This window comes from Aplidium turbinatum, chromosome 2 (assembly GCF_918807975.1).
Source record: "Aplidium turbinatum chromosome 2, kaAplTurb1.1, whole genome shotgun sequence".
Taxonomy (NCBI): Eukaryota; Metazoa; Chordata; class Ascidiacea; order Aplousobranchia; family Polyclinidae; genus Aplidium; species Aplidium turbinatum.
This window is the reverse complement of record NC_137473.1, coordinates 33,307,809-33,324,562: the sequence shown is the minus strand read 5'-3', so window position 1 is coordinate 33,324,562 and position 16,754 is coordinate 33,307,809. Positions and strand designations below refer to the sequence as shown.

The window sequence follows — 16,754 nt, the reverse complement described above, 5'->3', positions numbered from 1 at the left end:
GAATTTTCAACATTACCCAGTCAGCAAATAAGTCCCTTTTTGTATTGATGGATACGTGTGTAGACGTTGAATCAATGTAAAATAAGACAGATTTGCTAACTGCAATTTTTTATTAGTGATCTGTTTATGATGTGTTGTAATAAAATAAAAAAAATAATTTTTGAAAACCGGGTCTGTTCGGTCTGTTTGTGTTTAATCATATATTAGTTTAAAATTCAGCTACAACGACGAATTGTGGTAATGTTGAGTGTTTCTCAGCAACAGCAAGCGGCAGTATAAACGAAACAAGTCATCTACAAAAAAGTTAAACTTGTGAAATTCGTTAATAAATATGACACTATAAATCGGCTAACAGTGTAGGCTACCCAGTACCCAGTACCCAAGGCAGTCTGTGTATTCTTGTAAAGTTTCAAAAGACTTAATTTCATCAGTAGTATTCAATTTGATAGCCTGCTTTCGAAAATGATGTTTCAACAGACAAAGTAGACCTAAATCAAAACGGAAATGTCAAAGCGTTTGAACAAAAACACCATACGTCTTCATACCCTTAAAAAGCTATCCAACGAGCCATTCTCCATGTATTCTGTGATGATCATGAAAGGGCGACTCCTAGTAACCACCCCTTCCAGTCGGATTACGTTTGGGTGTTCAAACTGCCCCATGATTGAGGCTTCTCCAAGAAAATCTAACTTCTGCTGAGTGCTGTATCCTGTCTTCAGTGTCTTTATGGCGACATCATGATCTTTTTTGGTTGAAGGTAGCATCATATGACCTCGACACACTTCACCGAATTCACCTTGAAAAAAAGTTTCCAATTTTTAAATTAAAATTGAGCCTTTCATAAAGTAAAAGAGGATATTTTATACATTGTCATGCTGCGCGAAATGTCAGTGAAGCAATAAAAAAGTCGTATGTTTCTCGTTTAATTTTCTTATCCATCTGATAAACGTTGCATTTGCAAATATTGCTAGAAAATGTAATAATGCTGATGAACACCCAAAATTTTCAGTATTCAAGCAAAAGAATGCAGAAAAAAAAAAATTAATTTCGAAAATTGGCAGTTTGTCTTTCTTTTCAATAAAATTATTATTAAGATCAGCAATAATTTTACCGACATCAACGTTAAATCTACGGTTTAAAAAAAATATAGCTTTAAAACAAGAGACATAATAATGCACAGCTGAAATTTCACAGCGAGTAATCAGAGGAAGATAAAAGCACAGACGGAAATTCAATGGCTAAAATCTAATCTGTTAAAACATCAACGACTAACGACTTAAGACAGAATCTGAAATGTCTCTATAAACTACTTTTTGCAGGAGAAAATGATGATGATGATTGAAAGATATTATCGCAAAGTGCAGTGGGTGCTTTACATATTTCCGCTTCATTAAAATTGACATTATCCCAAAAGTTGCTTTGTTTTTGTGATATTGTTTTTTAATACAAACCAAAGCTTACATGTTTAACGTTTTAATTGGCATAACGTACTTTTCGATATTAAATCAATGTTGTTAGACATAAAGTAACACATTTCATCAAAATTAGATCAGCGACAAAGTCATCTTATACAGTAGCTTATACTTAAAAAACGTAAGTTTTACTTCAAAACAGGCCGTTGCAGCTCAGCGGTGCTACACGTTAACTGCACGTTATTTTGTCTTTTTGCTTTGCATTAAGTGGAGTTAATTCAAGAAAATAATAAAAAAAATCCTTACCGCAAAAATATCATCTTTCTCAACAACAACTGCAAAAGTGACTCACCTCCTCCTATTACTTGCTCTATAGAAATACAAGATGCATCTATTTCCTTTGTAAAGTCCAACACAGCCCTTTGGGGATCTTCATAAGTAGTGGGGTCAATGTAAGTTTTCTGGTTATTAGGGTAGCTACCACTCGAGAGAAAGGTGCTTGTGTTGAACATGGGATATTTCTCCAAATCAATTTTAGACCTTCGGTTATTTCTTCGGTTGCGTCTAAAAATAAAAATCATTTGAGTCATACTCGTGCAAAACATCTATGCAGATGGTCCCAGCATCAATTTGCCAAACAAAGCTGTCTGTCTTTTTGTATGAGAGCTCTTTAAAATACATGTCACTGCAAAACCAAACTTTAAAGGAAATAGGACTTCAATGCTTAACCAAACAGCTTTTCTCGTCGTCATCAGCATCGAGAAAACTCAGGGAAAAATATTTGTCAACTGGAAACACCATTTTCCGTCCCAAGTGTTTTTGAATCAACAAAATATTCATTTTTATATTCACCTCTTGCAAAAGAAAGTCACAAGGACAAGAGCAACAATGAGGACAATCCCGACAACAAGAGCAATCAGTATTTGGAATGTGCTGATGGTGTTTTCTTGAAGTTGCTGAGGAGGAAACGTTGTTTCCAATTTCTTCGTCTTAATCTTCGATGGAAGACTAAACGGACCATAGCCTGCTGAAGATCTTGCTCGAACCTGAGGCAAAATATGTTGCTATGCTGCATAAACACTGATATTGTACTACATAAAGCTGCAATCTCAACTTAATTGCTTTGTGTTGATCGTTGAGTGAGTAACAAACAAGAGCATAATTCATTGAGAATGATAGAAGGTTGTCCGACGTCCATACATCTTGATGAAGTATCGAATTCACATTAACTGAATCAACAGTGAGAATTCTATTTTCTAGGGAGCAAGCTGGTATAGACCTATTGTTTAAAACGATGGACAAGTGTATTTAGTTTAAACGCTATGATTCACTCCGAATATTTACATCGCATTCGGGTAATCTTATTGAGAGTGATTCTCAAATTGCATTGTTTTAAATGATTCTTTAATTTTGCCCTGACGTTACTTTATTTAAATTGTTGATGTGCAACCACATTCTTAATTTCACAACAGTAACTTATCTTACTTCGACAATATAATCTGTTCCTTCCTTCAAATTGATTATTCTGATACTTCTTCCTGTGGTTTCGTTTCTTTTCACAATTTCTTGCTTGATAACATCGGTGACTTGAACTTGATAAAGTTCCACTCCCTGTTCACGACCTCCTGGTATGTTCCAAGTTACCAGGAAAGAGTCAGGGACGACTTGAGTGACATGGACCTCTTCTACCCTAGATGGGGCTGAAGTAATGACAACATTGCGTCAGTTATCAGATCGACGTGAGTACATCCAACCAACTAAGGTGTCATCGTTTTTTCAACGTCTAACAACATTCAGTTATTATGAATGCTTTACCTAAAGCTATACGAGGACTTACTGTATTTTCTACTGCAACATGTAGAAATGAAAACAAACATTCAACCAAAATTTTTCAGAATGATTTTTACACCAACAGATTTTCCAACAACTTTCTTCTACTTAAACTGTTAAACTGTTCTAGTTAAACTGAGTTTATCCATTGGAACTACTGGGGCGGTAAAAACTCATACAAGTGGTTTAACAACAAAGTGCGTTTTATTGAGAAGTGTAGACCTGCTACAAGATATAAATAACCGTCTAAGTCTTTATAACTTGAGAACAACGATACGACAATGAATGTGATAGCAGTTTTCCAATAATTACTAAAAATTCATATTCACCTTCGTGCGCTATTTGATTTCAGCTGAGTAGCGTACATTACCACCCAAATTGCAGACGCAAAGAGTTAAAAATCCTTAAATATAAAACTGTAATGCTATCTCACCGGCTTGTTCAGTCTCGATTGTAATCACACCAGGGTTGGAATCAACACCTTCTTTCAAAGCGATGTCGGTGACAGCGTTCTCAGCAAAGACCTTGGGAAATTGTATATTAAATGATATGACATGTTCTACTGGTGCAAATTAAGCTAAACTATCACAAGATGTATACAGTGACAATCTTCTTTTATTTCGACGTTTCGTCAATCAGACACGACTGACTTCTTCAGGGGGCTAGACCAGGTAGTGACTACCTGTCTAGCATGGCAAAACACAGGACATATTGCTGAAAACAACTAAACATGCAAAATGAAAATTCAACTTCTGGACAAAAACTTATCGCGCGCAAAGTTTGAAATAAGTTAGAAAAAAGGGGGGACTTAATTGCGATCAACAAGAAACTTAAATAACAACAAGATAGGAGAGTGAACGGCATGAGCCATGAATCGAGTTTTGTACGCACTACTGCACAGTTTTACAATCAGCATGAAATTGTAAAACTGTGCAGTAGTCAGGGGCGTTGACAGGGGGGTCTAGGTGGTACTTTTGGACCCGGGCCCGGAATATTTAGGGGGCCCGGATTTAAAAGATTCCCCGCGACTTCAAACATTATCAAGATCTTAATATAATCAGATCTAAAGGAATTGCCATCAGAGGTTAAAACAGCCACTTCAGCGTCAGATGGTAAAGTACCGGGCCCCCTTCCGGGTATAGTGATTTCCCTAACCACGATTTTTTTTTCAAAAACACGAAATATTTTTCTTCACCCACTCTTTAATTTTGAATATATATATTTTTTGGTGGTAGCCTAATCACTTCTAGCTACTTGCAAATCATAGCCATAGGAGGTGGGCGGGCAGGGGGGGGGGGGGCGGTTGTTTCCCCGCTGAAAAAAAATGTCGCAAATTTGGGCAAAAATGTCAAGTTATTTGGGCACATCAATCTTATCACAATGTTTCGACGCCTCACCAGTTAAAAAACTTTACATAATTGTTGAAATTTATGAGATACCGGTACATTAATGTTTTCCAATGAATGTAAATGTATTATCACCGACTTTGAAAACTGTTGCATGTGGTATTGCAATCTGGGCAGAATAAGTTTCGATTCGACAACTGCAAAATAGAACACTCTGTAAAAATACAGTTGGGAAACAGAGGTAAGCTTATTACTGATATTCACAAACATGTAGGGCTGTAGGCTGCATTTCTTCATGGGTAAGATGTAAAAGCCTTGGCTACTGTGTACTGGTAACTTTACGAGGTTTTTTGTTTTTTCTCAATATCCTACTAATGTTGTTGATTATAAAAATCATTTGGGCAAAAATGTCTAGTTATTTGGACAAATCAATTTTTACCATAAGTTTTCAACATTCTACCAGTTTAGTAACTTTATAGTGTTGCATTTGGTATAAAAAACATTTTGCTTTGAATGTAAAACAGAGTATCGACAATTTGAAAACTTTTATATTTGGCATTAAAATTTGGACAGAATAAGTTTCGATTCAGTATTTGCCAAAAAAAATGCAAAATAATGCTTCGACAAGCTGAGATAAGCTTATTACAGATATTCATTAGAGTGTCACACTTGCCTACATTCCTTCATTGGTAGAATTTTGAAACCTTGCTGGGTTCTGGTGAACTTATGAAGTTTTTGTTTTTTCTCTATATCCCACTAATGTAGTTGTTTATAAAAATATTTGGGCAAAATATCCAATTATTGGATAAGTCAATTTTACCATGAGTTATGCTATGCTCGCAAAACTTGACTTATATACTACAAAGATAGCTTATCATTTTTAGATATGGTCAAACAAAATAAGCATTTGTTATAAACTTTAATAAACAACAGTTGTGAGGCCACATACTGTATACACCACTTTTGTGAGCACTGATCCCGGCCACTAACTGTAGTTATGTACAAAGTGAAAAAGTATATTAAATGAAAACAACTTGTGAATTTTCCTGGATTTAATTTCATGTTTTTGTGAGCTATATTTTAACTGTTTTCTGTATTGAATTTTTTTGTATAAACTGCTGTTTTTCTTTGCCAGTCCCAGGGTTGATATGCTCAGCTATTTACTATCTATGACACAGTATTAGAGCAACAACAATCAAATATAAAGACACATGTTATGTTGTTTTGTCATCCAATTCATGCAGTTAATATATCAGGCAATGTAAACAGTGCTATTTTTGTGTCATGTTTTGGTAATGTGGTCTGTATTTTGTGGCAACGATTGAGTTTGAAGCTATTATCTGGGAGTCATTTTTCTTCAGTGCTTGTGATTTGAGTAGGCCTAGCAGCTTCATTGTGAAGTAAGATTATCTTTGTAATGATCTTCTGAAAAAACATTGACTATGATTATATTGTAATATAATATCAATATTTTTGGTATCAAAACTAGTTTTGTTCAAAGGTGGAAGTTTGATGCACATAGCACGGTAAACTGTCCAATTCTTTTCAGGCTGTAGGATTTGAAGCAGCATGGATTAAGTAATGTTACTGGTTTGATACGTAGGCCGAAGCGGATTGTCATTTTAGTATTTTTCAATGCGAATTTACAAATATTGAGTCTTTGGACTATCTTTGAATTGAAAAGATTGAGCTACTTTTGGTCAGGCCTTTTATTGAAGTTGGGCTGGAGATTTTCATATAATCTGGTGACATGAATATTCAGCAATTATTGTTATCCAGTTATTGCTGAAGTCTCAGTTCAAATTTTTTTGAATCTAGTTAGGCTTAATATACTGTATATTTTTTGTGATACGGTACATAAGAATGTTTTAATTTGATGGTTCATTTAATTGGGACACAGGCAGGTCTATGAACGTAGATTAAAGTAAGTTCAGCCTTGTTTTGCTGTTATACGTGTTTTTTTTGCTTGTATTTCGTACACGGCCAAGTTGATGACTCTCAGAGGTTGTGAATAATTTTGTATTTTTGAAAATATATATGCAAAGACAAAATTTGGGAAAATTATTTTCGCCCCCCAAAAATGTTTTACTCTCCTACGGCTACTCTACTTTACAAAGAATTAATTTCAGTCGAAAACTCCAACAATTTTAAACATATCGACGAAGATCGTGATTGAGAGCAGGGATTTTGCGGTTTATGGAGAAATCCCTAATGCGTAATTGCACAGTTGGGGAAATTCGTGGATACAACAAATCTTTGAGAATATATAAATGATATTCCTCTTAATTTTCTACATTGAACGGCATGTGTCATCCTCATTTTAACAGCACATCAATAAAATTTTGTACACAACTTTTATATTCATAACATTGTCAATGAAGGGGGCCCGAAAATAAATGGGTACCGGGCCCGAGAAATCCTGTCAACGGCCCTGGCAGTAGTGCGTACAAAACTCGATTCATGACTCATGCCGTTCACTCTCCTATCTTGTTGTTATTTAAGTTTCTTGTTGATCGCAATTAAGTCCCCCCTTTTTTTTAACTTATTTCAAACTTTGCGCGCGATAAGTTTTTGTCCAGAAGTTGAATTTTCATTTTGCATGTTTAGTTGTTTTCAGCAATATGTCCTGTGTTTTTCCATGCTAGACAGGTAGTCACTACCTGGTCTAGCCCCCTGAAGAAGTCAGTCGTGTCTGATTGACGAAACGTCGGAATAAAAGCAGATTGTCACTGTATACATCTTGTGATAGTTTAGCTTAATTTGCACCAGTAGAACATCTCATATCATTTAATTTAATGCCTGGTGAACAGCCTCATTCAATTTTCAAAATTGTATATGTTAAGATATGAGATCAACGCCTTACGATCTGTAGCAGCTATCATCTTTTCATGTTTAGTTGGTTTATCACTTGCTGCCAGTTTTCTTCATGAGCAACCTATCACCTTCATCTCCTATGTTCGGTCATTCAACGTTTTTAAGATACCGTTGCTAACATTTCGCACTGAATTTCGGGCAACAAGCTCTTGGCACTTCATGTGTTGTTCACAAATTTACAATTTTAACTTTCCAGCTAACAAAAGTGATCGTTTATACTTTATTTAAAGTTTGCTGTAATGTGTTAATTACAAACTTTTGTTAACAAAAGTTAAACTAATGGTCTGACAAACAAACATCAAAGTAGAAATTTTAATATTAACAAACTGTATGAAATAATCACCTTGAACTTATAAAATGCAAATGAGCTTAGTCCCCAAATTTCAACATTGTTGATCAAGAGTTTACTTTTCATAGGAATGTAGCCAAGATCACTCGAACATGACGTGCAATCAGTAAAGTGCGACTGACATCTTGAACATTCAACCCTAAAAACATTGTTGTCCAGGTGAACATGCTTCGCTTGTCCAACAAATACATTAGCAGTTGTTTTAAAAATGCATTGTTAATTATTATTTTTTAATTCTTTTTTATTTGTATTTCTAGTCTTTTAGTTTCTTTTATTCTTTTGTTAGTATATCTGGGGTGGCAAGGTTGTCGTCTGCCTGGTTAGGAAAAACAATAAGAGAAGAGCAGAAAACTCATTAGAGCGTCGGATTGTTAGAGATTGGTATCCAGGCTTTGTTTGATTCTTTGTTCTTTGTATTTTGAACATTAAAATTTTCAGTGCTATTTATTTGAATGCTAAGGTAGAAGGTAACTTGACTTTCTAAACTTTCACTGCCACCTTCGTTGTGAATCAAAATTTATGTCGTCGGTGTATGTGTTCCATGTGTTCAACAACAATGCCACATAAATTGAACTGCACCCCATTCATCAGAAATGTTTTTATTTTCACCAGAGCTTAGGTAGGTCGCTCACAGCGTGCGAAGGTTATGAAAGATCATCTAGAAAGAAAACTGCTCACATAACACAATCTCGTTTAACCTGATGACCCAATGGACTGACACGCCTGTGGTTTTACAAGCAAAATTTGCAAGCTTAGAACAGTGAATATCAGGATGAAGTGATTTCCGTTTCACAAAGATCGAACAAAGGCGCAAATTATTGTTCAATTATATTTAAAGTCATGGCAAAAGTTTGATCGTACAAAACTTTTTTTTGCTTTAAAGTACAAAGATTACTGTCCGTACATCCTGTCACCTCGGTAATAAGTAGGTACTTTTGAGCCAAAACGTAATATTTTGCTTTCTAATATCAAATATCGGTTATTCCAATATGACTTTATGCTTCAGTTGTGGCTTATAATTACTAAAACATCATGTATCTTCTAATTAAGGAAGTCATTATAATCTTCAAGTGCCTTGGCCTGTGTGATATGTATATTTTCTCTTGCATTGGCTTTCCACCGATCAGGATTTCTGCTGAATTTAATTTCAAAAAGATATCAGAAGGTCACATTAAAAGTTTTTTATGCGCCTCAACGCTAAATGCGTAACTGATGGTGGAAGCACTTTTTTCAGACTGTGAATATTTTTTCAAGTACAACGGCAACGATGGGGCATGGGCTACATTTTAAACTTGTCAGCACGATAACGCCAATTAAGTTCACAATCATTAAACGATTCTCTTGATTTGCAAGTATGGTTTTCCTTTGCATCTATGCCATAGCATAAACACATCGTTTGTTTGTTTCATTATTTATAAATGACGAAGACTTGGAATACAGATTGTGTTTCAATTTCGCTGCTTTTGTGTATATGCAATGCATGTAGCAAAATAAAAATAGCCTGCTCTTTTTGTTAACAGTTTTACTTCTTTTAGCTTTAATAGTTTTGTAGCGAGACATAAATCATGTTTTCCTTTCGTTCTTTAAAACAGTTACCTGTGATGAATGTTGGCCTACACATAGAAATACAGCTTCAGCAGAATCTCCACCCACCTGTAAGTCAAGTCATTTCTCCCACCATCGTTTAACGGCCGATCCCAGGACAAGACAACTCGCGTATGATTGACAGCGGCTCTGAGGTTTATTGGCACGCTTGGGGATTCTGAATCAAGTGGAAAATAACAAAATGATAGTAAGTTATTTTAACATTTAGATAAGGATGGTTGCTGCCAGTAATGCAAAAGAGTTGTTTCATTTTATGTTTACACTTTTTCCTATTGAAATCATGTAAGCCCAACGAAGTGGCTTGGTAAATAAGAATACACGATAAAATACGGTGCTCGTGCACAAGCTTGTGCAATGTGCACCGTCATAATACATTACATTAATGTCTATTCTTTGTCTATATATCCTCAACTGAAAGATTTCGCCTGGAACAATGTTATGCGAAAGTTAATTTCTGTGACGTGAACTGACTTGTGCAAGGCGCTGTTGCATCGTCCGAAGTAGCCCGAAAATATCCGAACATACAATCGCACTCTTTCGCACCGAAGGTTCGTGAATGGCTGTAAGCGGGGCACCTCTGACACAGTCTGTTGCCCCCAGACGCTTTATAGAAGCCACGCGCACAAGCTGAAAACAAAACCACAACATTAAATTCCATCACTTTTCAACAAATGAAAAGAATAAGATATTGATGACAAAGACATCGCAGGAAATTGCAGTGTTCCATTCAGGCAGAGCACGTCAAACAAGTGTATTCAACAGAGTGTAATAACCAATGAACAACAGAAGAATTGGCATCAGCTTGTGCAGCCATTTTACAGACTAGCATGGTCATTGATCATGGAACCCAAAAACAACAATTATAGTTTTTAAAAATATTATCTGAAAAGTTGATAAACTGTAGCTTCTTGTTAGATATTAACACATTGTCTGGTACGTTTCATTTCCATGTTTTCAATGACAACATAGACGCCTACGCCCCATAATATGCCGGAAATTTAAACCCCATTGTAAATCCCCGCTTCTCCAGTTTAAATCACCAAACTATCCTGAGTTGTAAGTTATTTTAACGTTTCCCGACATTACATTATAATACTGCAAAATGAAGGTTGTTTTAATAACTATTTTCCTTTTTAACGATTCATGCTGTTCATGTTTATAAAGCTTGTGTCTCATTTTCGTTCACACGCACTGGAGGATGAAGTTGCATGAATGTGAAAATGACAACTCTAGGATAACAGCAAATTACCACGGACCGCAGACAGTGGTCAGACTGAGATGACGTAATGAAAAATACAAACATGAAATCATGAAATGAAGACATCACGCAAAACGTCATGATGAAAAACGATGGTTACTGTGAAGAGAAATATTCATAACTATTTTTCATAATTTGTAAAAATGACCTTTCAAAAAAAACCATTTCATTAAAAGTGGTAATTTTAGCTAGAAAGGAAAAATGACATCCATTTATTGGTTCAACTAATCATCAACGTATGTACATGTTTAATCAACATGAAATAGACTGCTTTGATAAACAAGTAAATTAACCGGATCTTGTACCAAAACCGCGCATTCATTGGAACGCCACGTGATCTATAGCGCCATATTAGTCAGCTTTTGAGAAGAGTTCCCATTGGCCCTGTCACGAGAAGAGAGGAAATCTCTGTTTTTATCAGCAACAGATATTGCACAAGTGTTTCCGTTCCCAATCTAAATAAATCCCTTGTGTACCTCTCAACCATGCCCACGCCCTCAACACAAGAGGTCTATCGCTTTCGGAAAGAACGCTCATCGGTTTACATTGTTATCACGTTACTAGACGTAGATATCACGTTACTAGACGTGGTTTTAGGTGAACGCTCCACAAGCAAGTGTGCGATGTTTCACGATGCAACAATAAATCTTTCAATGGATTTGAAACACTAAACAAAGTGATTTGATATATTTAGTTTTTTTTTTATCGATAGATTTTATTCTTTTCTGAAGCATTCTGACTAAAATACAACAAACTTTGTCGACTTAGTATTCGCACTCGTGTGGCACACCGAGCGCATGGAAACTTGAAGGGAAGATTTTTAATTGAGTCAAGTGCTAATAATAAAAACCAGCAATGCCAAAATGCAATGCAAATAGACATGTTCACGTTGGTTTTCGTCAGTTGAAACTCGCAAATATCAAACCTTGTCGCAATGCCAGGTTGTCAATTGTTATAAAATAGCGATTGGTGACATCATTAAGAGACATTGTTCAACGCCAAACAAAACCAATCTGAGCCATTCAACCTCATTCATTGCATCCTCATTCTGAACCTCATTCATTGCATCCTTCATTGGTCATCACAGAAAAATTTACCTGAAGGACATCACCCCTCAAACGCCACGAAAGGCTATCGAAGCTAGTTTTCACTGGCGACAGTCGAGGTTGCACGTTCGATCACTTTGTGGCGTGGTCTATTTTTGTTTCGCTCATTTTGTTGGAACTACTGCTAGTAGCCCATATCAATGTCAGAAAAAATGGCTCTTCACCGTTTTCGTGAAGTAAATATTTGATCAATCTGCTGGACAGATCAAATTTCGCCGCTTCAAACGGCTCAATGTCAAAGTTGCATGTCGCATGACGTAGAATTGTAAAGTTTGACGAGATTGCATTCGCATGACCACGTTTAACAAAATAAAAACGTTTTTTCATCAATTTTCGTCTAAATACACTAAAGTTATGTAAAATCTAAATGAACAAATAAAAGCCTAGCAGAATTTGTTTTTTATTTTGCTGGTTGCAACTTTTTGTCGATAAAACGCCAATGGATGTTAAAATAACAAAACTAGTAAACCAACTTGTTGTAAAGAATTTTTAGGTGTGAAATGCAAATACCTTCATCTCTGTGAAGAAACCTGATAGCTTCTGTTTAGACTCATGTTAAGATGGTTGAAAAAACATAGGTAACAAAACTTCTTAGTGATAGCGAATTTAATTAGCAAGTTTTGTGAGCTAAATTTGATATGCTAAAAGTGCAAAGTAACCCCAAACAACGATACTTTTTTATTAGAACATAAAAAAGCAGTGTATCAAACGCACTTGATCAAATCAATTTTTTATGTTAAAATTGAATCACCGTCAAAACTACTCGTCGATGGTATAAAGATTGACTTCGAGCAAAAACTTTAGTTTAGAGTTTTATGTCATCGCCAAAACGTCAAAGTTATCAAAATTGAAGTTTCAGCAAAAAAAAAATTAAACGCGTTTTTGCTGACTAGAGCAACTTTTTTCGTCCGACCCAAAACTCCAATATTTGAAGATAAATTCTTCTCTGTTTCATGCCCAATTATCAAATACATTGACAAATATTACTGAGATCAAATGACATCATGACCATAAAAGACAAATAGCACTTGCAGATCGAAAGATGAAAACCGCTCTTTTTGACGCCTGAAATAATCTTGATTACATGCCCAGACAGCAAAAAAGTGAAAGAATAAATTAACTCATCAATCCATGAGGCTTGATTCAACTTTACTTTTCCATCGTGTAAATTGGTCAAATTTGTTGGCTTAATGGATTTGGTTCCTTTCTTCCTGATGACAGACTAACTGTTGTGCAGATATACCAATCGATAATGTTGGTAAGTATATGACCAACCTCAAAGAACACACAAGGCGCAGCAAAACACTGAGTCAATGTCATTGCTGGCGTAACGGCAGCCTCAGTAGTCAGTAGGCTATCGATACAAACAAGGCTTTGTCCAGTCAGCAAAATGGCTTTTTGCCTTTAATGTTTGCAGGCGTTGAAGCGATGCAAATACGAGAATTCTTGCTGGTGGGCTGATACGCAAGCGTGGAAATATTTATGATTGCTTACCAAGAACTCATTAAGACCTCTGAGTTGGTGTTTAGGGTTTAACCAAGCGCCTTTGCGTTTCGTGTATAAGTTGTTTTGGGTCGTTAATTAATTGCCGAGATGAAGGTGCAAATAACTTTAAGCTTTGGGAAGTTATTCAGATATTTGTTCTTTTTGTTTACTTTTGGCGATTGCTGATTCACAAAGAATGCCTCCAAAACGCATAAAAATAATTCTTCAGTTTGTAACTTTATATCAAATTTTATTAAAGAAACGCCTTTCAGAATTGAGAAAAGGCATGCCCTGTGGTGGTGCATTTGGTATTTGATCTGAAGCGATAAAAAGATCTGAAAATCTCGAAGATAATGCCGCCATTTTCCACATTATTACAATGCTTTAGTTATATTGCTTTTGGTTAGAAATTATAGTTTTTTTTGTTGGCTGTTGACAAAAATGTTTTCTGTCCTTGCCACGTTGTCCCCTAGAGTATTTTAACTAATTGAGTTTTTGTTTTGTCAAGCAACAAAGCCACCTCACAAGTCACTTCAAAGTTACAATAGAATAGACATAAAAATTGACAAAAACTGGGAAAAGAACCTAAACTCAAACTGAGAGGGTACTGTAAGTTATCTTCACATTACAATGAAATGTGCTGGCAAACAATACCACTAAAAATTTCAGCAAATATTACGTTGGATATACGTCTTTAAGGTAGATTGATATGTTTGTATACAATATACAAAATATACAAAAAAAAAAAAAAGTCGAGTGTAGCAAGAATGGATAGCGGTAAAGACGCGTTTCGCCTGCGATGCTGAGCTCACCAGTATCGCATCACTAATTTATGCCACAAAGTTCTCAACCATTGTTTTTTGGCATTGCTCGCTGTTGCTATAGAGAACACTCAGCCTTGTGCTAACATCAAGTAGTAAATCGCTCCTTTTACATAAATAACCTACTTACTTAAAAAAAAAAAAAACAGCGAAAAACGGTTGCTTGTAATTATTGTACTTGCTAACTCTTTCTGTTCCAAACTTGAAGAGAAGATCATCAGTATAAAACTAAACCACGCTAAAGAATGGAAACAAAATTAAAAGCAAAATTGTCATGTAGGCTACGGAACTATTTGCTTAGGTTAAGTATTTTCAAATAATTGGTGTGGGCTTGGTCTACTGTTGACATAACATTGGTAGCTTAGTTTATACAAACACCACACACATCACACTGACTGGTTTTTGTCAGAAAACAGAAAGGGGTGATTTCTTTTCACAGTCATGCATAAAAGAGGAAAAATACTCATCTTCTCAAGTGACAAATAAATAAACGCTTTCAAAAAGCTTCGTTGTACAATGCCAAAGCGATTTAATCAAAATAGTCTGTGTTGCAACTAATCAAGATTTAACAAATACAACCCGTTGAATTTAAACAGGCAGTTAAATAGTTTATGACTCTTTTAACGGCTGATAAGTTTGGCAAACTGGGAGTGCATATCAAGCTTGTTGCCAAAATGGAGCTTTAAAAGAAGCACGGTCTGTCAAAAGTTAAACCCATAAATTACTATCTGCAAGAGAAATGTGGAAAGGCAAACCAGCAACAAATAAAGTCTTGTAAATACAAAACGAACATGAAATGGGCAGAAATTGCTAGCCATTTGCAAAATATGGAAGTAGATTATTTGCAAGAAGAGTGGTTTTCAAAAATATACTGTATATCCGTGAGATGTCTTACTCAGCTGACAAAATAATGATGATAAGAATAATATGCTGAAATGTTTGAATATGACGCTGCATCCATCGCAGACAGGCATTGCTCTCTGCATTTTAAAATACAGATGATCGCACTCGTGTAGAAACATAGCCGAGTACTTTACACTAACGACCCTACATTGTGAAGAAACGATCCTGCTGCTTAAAAGCGAAACTCAATCTACTCAGTAGATTCTACTGCATAGCCGAGTACATTGTTCAATCAAAATCCTCATGTAGCCTATATCATTAAAATGCATCCTCTCTTGATTCTTCTAATGATTTGGGCTTGGAATTTTTTTATCAACAAAAAGCAGCCTAAAGCTAGCTTCAGGACCTAATTTGCAACAGTTTGCTGTATGTTGTTGGCTAACATACTGTAGCATGAAAAGAGCATTTAAGTCTGTCAACTTTTCCACGGTATTTGCAATAGTTTTGGCCAGTTTTTAAATACAGTATGTTTCCGCATTGGTAAACTGTGTTGAAATCACCGGGTAGTGCAGTCCATGGACATTGGACAGCCTAAAATCAAATGATCAACAGTTTGCCTGCTTTTTTCGCAATTTGGACAGATTGGCGTGTTTTGATAGTTCCATCGATGAAGAGTGGTAGCAATTCGGGCATGACGGGATAAAATTCTATTATAACTGATCCATTCGTTTTTGTTGCTTGTGAGAAACCTGGAATGGGTAACTCCATGACCTGGGTCACACGTTGTCGTCGTGTGGAGGCTTGCGAGCACCGAGGAATCTCTGTCAGGCAAACAAGGTCATGGAACTCCCATACTTGATTTGACTACATATGAGCTGTCAGACCAACATTGATCGAACTCGACATCACGCCAAAACTTATATATTTCTGCAGTAGCGGACACGAAACGGGTACAGTATATTTCGCCCAGCTTTCCTGCCCCCAGTCTGGAAACACATGCACAAGTGATTTCGAAGCGTTTCTGTGTCATCCATAAAATTCTTCGCAATAACAAGAAAATTGATTGGACACGGTGGTGCTTCATCAAACAGCTGACTGTTTTGTTTATCTGACGCGAAGTTGCAAAAAGAAAATATATTGACCTCCGTAGAAACTCAACGTCTGTCACTGTTGTTTTGATGTTAAACGAGGAACTTATTCGGTAAATATCCAAAGTGGCCAAACTGATGAATTGGTCGAGTAATTTTGATCGCAATGCCAGGTCGACATCAGGGCAACAAAATGATCGATCAAGATTTCAATTGCGGCGATTTAGACTGGACTAAAAAACTCGCTTTGAAAACGGACGCAGTTTATAACTTTGCCTGTTCACCCCACAACCGTTTGTTTATGTTACCAATTATACGAATTTTTTCTGTTGTAAACAGGAAATGAAAAACGTGGCATAATCTGATGATAAACGATGCATATGAAACAATTCAGCCATAGACGAGAGTCAGAAACTCATTGCACCTGAAAGTATTTTTATACTAAAGCGATAACAACTTTTCAGATTTATTTACTTTTTTGGCTGTTGAGAATGAATTGGTGTCTTGCATATTCAATAGGACATGCGGCTTGCTCTTTCCACCACCAAACCAGCAATTAAGACATTGTCAGAGCAAAAACAAGCTCAACCATCACATTAACTGAATATGTAATAACTAATTAATGTACTATCATGTTTATTGCGCGTTGTATTTACATCATTTTATCATTCTAACTACCGGTTACTGTAGTGTATAAACAAGTTGTTTAATTAAAATTACATTTCTTAATTTTTTCA

The 16,754-nt window shown here is 35.9% G+C and overlaps 1 protein-coding gene across 1 annotated transcript in view; it reads right to left on the bottom strand.

Annotated features, from left to right (window-relative positions):
• Positions 1-16,754, bottom strand: part of LOC145786944 (ephrin type-A receptor 4-B-like) — a 45,054-nt gene that overhangs the window by 11,769 nt on the left and 16,531 nt on the right. The window contains exons 8-15 of the mRNA XM_082598692.1: positions 9,888-10,043; positions 9,465-9,573; positions 7,806-7,950; positions 3,676-3,766; positions 2,898-3,112; positions 2,265-2,458; positions 1,765-1,976; positions 546-796 (exon numbers count right to left, since the gene is read on the bottom strand). Of these exons, the coding sequence (XP_082454818.1) occupies positions 546-796; positions 1,765-1,976; positions 2,265-2,458; positions 2,898-3,112; positions 3,676-3,766; positions 7,806-7,950; positions 9,465-9,573; positions 9,888-10,043 (1,373 nt within the window). The remainder of the gene's footprint in view (positions 1-545; positions 797-1,764; positions 1,977-2,264; positions 2,459-2,897; positions 3,113-3,675; positions 3,767-7,805; positions 7,951-9,464; positions 9,574-9,887; positions 10,044-16,754) is intronic.